General features: G+C 36.3%; 2 protein-coding genes across 2 annotated transcripts; one reads left to right on the plus strand and one right to left on the minus strand.

Moving 5' to 3' along the window:
- Nucleotides 1–1,495: 1,495 nt before the first annotated feature.
- Nucleotides 1,496–2,889, plus strand: LOC133193260 (uncharacterized). Its single transcript, XM_061329217.1, has 4 exons — nucleotides 1,496–1,604; nucleotides 1,711–1,957; nucleotides 2,052–2,129; nucleotides 2,793–2,889. The coding sequence occupies exons 1-4, from the start codon at nucleotides 1,496–1,498 to the stop codon at nucleotides 2,887–2,889; spliced, it is 531 nt and encodes a 176-aa protein (XP_061185201.1).
- A 78-nt stretch (nucleotides 2,890–2,967) lies between these two features.
- Nucleotides 2,968–4,703, minus strand: LOC133193261 (uncharacterized). The gene is made up of 3 exons (XM_061329219.1): nucleotides 4,692–4,703; nucleotides 3,575–3,835; nucleotides 2,968–3,470 (listed from the first exon to the last, which is right to left on the minus strand). Exons 1-3 carry the CDS (start codon nucleotides 4,701–4,703, stop codon nucleotides 2,976–2,978), a joined length of 768 nt encoding a protein of 255 aa, XP_061185203.1. The 3' UTR covers nucleotides 2,968–2,975.
- Between the last annotated feature and the right edge of the window lie 550 nt (nucleotides 4,704–5,253).

Genomic DNA, 5,253 nt, shown 5'->3' on the forward strand with positions numbered 1-5,253 from the left:
TAAAAAAGAAAATAAAATGCAATAGAATGAATTTTTTAAAAAGTAAATTGATTATTAGACATAACTACGTTTTGCATTGACCAATTTGAGATCCGGACATATTATAAAAGAATTTAAAATGTATAAGATGATTATAAAAAAATACATGTACACTTTAAAAAAAACAATCCTGCTTCTATTTTACAAAGGATAAACAAAAGTAGAACAGAAGGGTTCATAAAAATAGCATTAGGTGGAGGAAAGTAAATTGAAGAATTTCTTTTATTCTTCTTTTATTGCATGAATATACAAGACAGGAAAAGGGGTGGGGTATAAACTTACACTTATCTGATCATCTCAATGATTTTATACTAATTTTGGATGGAAGTTGATTTTATACATTTTTGGAAAATAGAATTCCCACAAGAACAAATGGATTTCGACCCCTTTTTATGGTGGGAAGAGTCTGGTGGCGCTGCTAATACAATTGATGGTGCTGTTATCTGGCGCGTCTTGGAGTAAGTTTGCCACAGGAGCGAAGTTTATAAACTTAGTAACAGGGTGTTCCCGTGCATTTTACCACCATCAACTTCTGTATAAGGTAATTTTTTTTTAAAATTTTCAATCAATAATATTTCCAATTAAAAAGGAAATTCAAAGTAGACAAACTAGATATTACTCTCTTTGCAGGAGGCAATAAACAGTTTTTTTGAAAAACATCTGACTAATGTGCATAAAAAATTAGCAGGCAAGCCATTGAGCCTAGCAGTTGACGTCCGATATGACTCACCAGGTACAGGAGATATTTACTCTAATAGCTAAATGAATGTCAGGTTTTAGATATACTGAATAAACAGTAATCTCTTATTTAAAAAAATAGTGATTTTTTATACAAGTATGTTACAGCTTTTTCAAATAGTAAGGGGGGGGGTTGAGAAAAAACTGAAAAATTTTGACAATAGAGAAATGAAAGAAAAATGAAGGGAACAGTCCCCACCCACCTACTGGTGCTACTAGGATCATGCGCGGATCCAGGATTTTTTTCCAGGGGGGGGGGGGGATTCCACCCCAGTCAAAAAAATCCAACCCAGAAATTTGTTGACAAGCAAAAAAAAAAATGTAAACTCGCCGCCCAAACGTGAAAAACCTATATTTCTTGAGGGGGGGGGGGGGGGGGGTTAGTGGTTGACTTCTTACATTTGACTTTTCGTACCAACTTGACACAGGTCCGCGTTTTCGAGGGGGGTCTGCGTTTTCTTAGGGGGGTCCAAGGTCTCTTTTTACTTGGTTTAGTATATAAATTTAATAACTCTGCAAATTCCAGGGGGTCCGGACCCCCCCCCCCTCTAGATCCGCGCATGAGGATATGTCTGTCATGACAGCAGTAAAAGTCGTGAATTGTCTTGCAGGATTTTCCGCTAACAAAGCAACTTCAGTGTTTATGGACTGCGAAAGTCGGTTGATTGTGCAATTAGATGTTGCAGACTCCAGAGAAGTACAGAGATACAGTCCAAAAATGGAAAAGTTGTTGGTTGAGAGGGGACTGGAGAAGGTTATATACCATTATCCATTGGTGATTTGGGAAATCGTTTCTGATGCCAGCAGAACGATCATTGCTTTGCTAAGTAATAATTTATAATACTTTACTGGAATTATCTGGTATATATTATCTATTCATAATCAGATAAAAGTATATACATATGTTCCAATAAAATTTGATTGTCATTTTAGAATCGGATAGGTTTAAACACATTCGCCACAGTTTGGATATTTGGCATAAAGCTAAGAAGCTTGCATATATGTTGGGGGATGCTGCAAAGAAAGCTGCCCATCGGAGTCTATTACCATGGATCCGCCCTACTGTAAACCACTTCTGGTATTGCTGTAGTTCGTGCGGTGGGGATGCCCAAAAACTGGTTAAAAAATGGTTTAAAATACTGCACCATGTTACAAACGAGCATGAATGGTCTGGTGGCAGGTAACCATGCATTATGAAAACATATCCAATGAAACTATTTTGAACTGTTTTAAAAAAAAATTGCGATTTTATCTATTTAATTGTAAACTTATAGATGTAATCATGCTAAAGACACAAATACAAGTATGGAAAAGTGGCTTTCTAAGAATTCATCTACTTACACAGAATTTCGGTACGTATTTATTATTTACTGAAGTTAGTGAACAGACGTACCCTCTTTTTACTATCTATACAAACAATTACAGTACAGATCATTAGAAATCATGATTTTTTTTATTTCTATATATAGAAAAATCGTCGTAAATAAGGAGTTTACTGGGAACTTCAATTATTACACTACCTGTAGACAAACGTGGGCAATTGAAAATTTCTATTCCCACACTCTCCTGCACTACTGTCCAAAACAAGTGTCATTTGGATTTGACTCCTACGTCATCAGGAACCAACTTGCTGTCATCGACTATAATCACCATCTGGACAGAGAGATTCAGCAAGCAAAGGATGGAACCAGTGTCCCTGTCGTACAATTTTCTCGTAAAACGAAGCAGTGGGTTGCTTATGATAGACGAGTAGCTAAATGTTATACTTATATTCCTGGTACGTAAATAAGAATTTTTTTTCATATGTTATGTTAAAAACTAGGTGGGGGGGGGGGGGTAATGAAATTAATAAAGTATGCATTGCCTTATAAACATGCCGTATTCTTTCTGAATTTGTTTTTACATACAGGTTGTATTTATTCTCCCCCCTCCTTTTTTGGGGGGTGGGGTGGGGGTGGTGGTAAAAATCTATCACTGTAAAGATATAAATAATTATTCAGTACAATTTTTTTTAGATCTCATTGCAAGTTGTTTGAGACAAACATATGGCGCCCGAAGAGAAGCATATACGAAAAGTTTACAAGCAAAAACATTGGATCAAATCGCTACTAATCTCTCTGGAGAAATTACACCGTCATCTAAGGAACTTTTAAACAGCAGAAAAAAAAGAAAAACTTGTGGTAAGTAACATTTCTCTTTTAATCTGAATCAGAGTATAAAGACTCATAGCCCTTATAGTCCACAGGATTGACTTCAGGAAATCGAAGTCGTATCTGACGACAGACACAGGATGGTACTACAACTCGCCTTCCTGCTCCTAACCGCCCATGCTGCCAGAGTACAAAATTGCGGTATGCCTGGTTCCTGAACGTACTGGCTCTGAAACTAGGATCAAGATTTGTTCGGAAACTCCAGTTCAGAATGTTCGCAATCTCAATAACATCATGTCTGAGACATAGGTTGCGAAATTCTGGCCTCGTGGTGATGCAGTGGGGATGACCACAGCAGATATTCATCCGTGGGTCAGGGAAAACGGTACACTTCCCACAACAACACCATGAGGCAACACTGAAGTTACCCGAACAAAATCCACTTGTTTCCAAGAGGTATGGGGCCAGTACGTCAGGAAGCAGTGTCGCCGCAACTGATACTCTTGCACGCAACTCCGCCTCTGGCATGGAGGTAATGGCGTTCTGCAATAATGAACAATGTTCATGTTTAAAATAATAAAGAGACAGATGCATAAAGTGTGGAATTTTGTTCTATGTCCGTTGATTCTTGTATAATTTTGGTGTACCTGCAAACTAACTGCCTGACCCTGGTCTCTGTTATTTTCAGGTCTGGCTCTATCTTCCAGCATTTGATTAAGAGAAGGGACACCATCTCCTCCTCTTGAATTCCTTCTGCTATTGTTGGCATAAGGGTGAAACCTGGATTGTTGTGGATTTCCTTCTGCTTCCCTGAATTGGCAGTTAGCATTTCTACAGTTTGTGCAGCCCCTTCTCCTGCATACACAACTTTTGCACTGCCCTCTATTTTGGCATGCACAACAATTTATCTATGAAAGCAGATAAAATACATTATCAATAAGCCTGGAAGAGAGAGAGAGAGAGAGAGAGAGAGAGAGTATCAAACAGCTTATTTTGTAAAAACTTATTTCTCTTAAATACACGTATATATCAGGTCATGCATTTATAATTACCATTTAAATTATTGGGTGTTTTTTGTTTTTTGTTTTTGTTTTTTGTATGAAGAAAAACGGTATGTACATGTTTTGTGCTGTAGGTTTCTGTCAAACATTAGTTATTATGGATTTTGTACGGCGTTATTTTCGTACATATATGGAAGAAATATTTTACATGTGTAATAACAGTACAAGTTGTACATATTTGTTGGAAACTTTTTGATGTTTGTACTATCTAATTATTTTAATGAAGAAAAGCTTTATTTTGATCAAGAAAAATACAACTTCAATATACGTGTACATATGTGTTTTGTCCTTTTTCATATTAGTTAGGAAAAAAGGAGGCCTACAAATATTTTTCTATAACCTCCAATATTTTTTTTTACTCAATTTTTCTTCACATCTGTAGCTAACAGGATCTGGGTAAAAATCGATTACAATTACATGAGTAACATTTAAAACCACACCTTACAATGCGGTGAATCCCGCTTTTATATATTATTACTTTTTTTCAAAGATAAAATGCAATCATCAGAAAAATTGTCAATAATAACCGATCCCATTGAGAGGCATGCGCACGAAAATGGAAATTATGTTATCTATTTTTAGCAAAACTGGATTGTCAAGTGACTTGTCAACATGTCGGAAGGGCGTGAATGTGTTCTGGATGTATTTCGTCAAAGAATTTGGATACTTTATTCTGATCGTTTTTATGCTTATTTCTACTTACCGTTGGATCCATCAAACTTGTACTGTCTCCACAAATTGTCCACTTTCGTAGTGTTCGATGTGTGTCTCTCACTGCAGTTCGATTGTAATAACGTGTAAGTTATTAGTGTGTGTCAAAACATTATTTACTCAATCCTGATTTTATTTATTTTTTACTAATTATTATTTTTACTCATTTCTGATTTACGATTAGTGTTACATTTTGTATTACTTGAATGAAATAGAAATCCCCATAGACAGTACAGGTTTGACATACCTATCAATGTATACACTAGGCCTTTTAGGTCAGTGTGCATCAGCCCGTGACGATGACCAAACGTCTTATATATGGAATTGAGATATTAGTAGAGAAGAGAAATAGTGCCGACACCGTATCGCATGTAATACGCATAACGCTTTATATTCTTGCGCGATAGCTTTAATAATGGTGTGTTTTTTGCTTAAAAATAGCTTAAAGGTTCTTCATGGTGACTTAAAGACGACCATTAGCCACCATTAATGACCTATAAGCCATCATTAAGCCACGCTTAAAGGAAATATTTCATCTTGTGTTAAAGTAAGGC

The sequence above is a fragment of the Saccostrea echinata genome, unplaced genomic scaffold (assembly GCF_033153115.1).
Source record: "Saccostrea echinata isolate AGI-Se365-2 ecotype Australia unplaced genomic scaffold, CSIRO_AGI_Sech_v1 ptg000027l, whole genome shotgun sequence".
Taxonomy (NCBI): Eukaryota; Metazoa; Mollusca; class Bivalvia; order Ostreida; family Ostreidae; genus Saccostrea; species Saccostrea echinata.

Excerpts from the sequence above, each read along its gene's own strand:
- LOC133193260 (XM_061329217.1), top strand. The coding sequence starts at position 1,496 with ATGGAAAAGTTGTTGGTTGAGAGGGGACTGGAGAAGGTTATATACCAT. Across the intron at positions 1,605-1,710 it reads AACGATCATTGCTTTGCTAA|AATCGGATAGGTTTAAACAC; the intron begins GTAATAATTTAT and ends TTGTCATTTTAG. Across the intron at positions 2,130-2,792 it reads TCTACTTACACAGAATTTCG|ATCTCATTGCAAGTTGTTTG; the intron begins GTACGTATTTAT and ends AATTTTTTTTAG.
- LOC133193261 (XM_061329219.1), bottom strand. Across the intron at positions 3,471-3,574 it reads GTCAGGCAGTTAGTTTGCAG|AACGCCATTACCTCCATGCC; the intron begins GTACACCAAAAT and ends TCATTATTGCAG.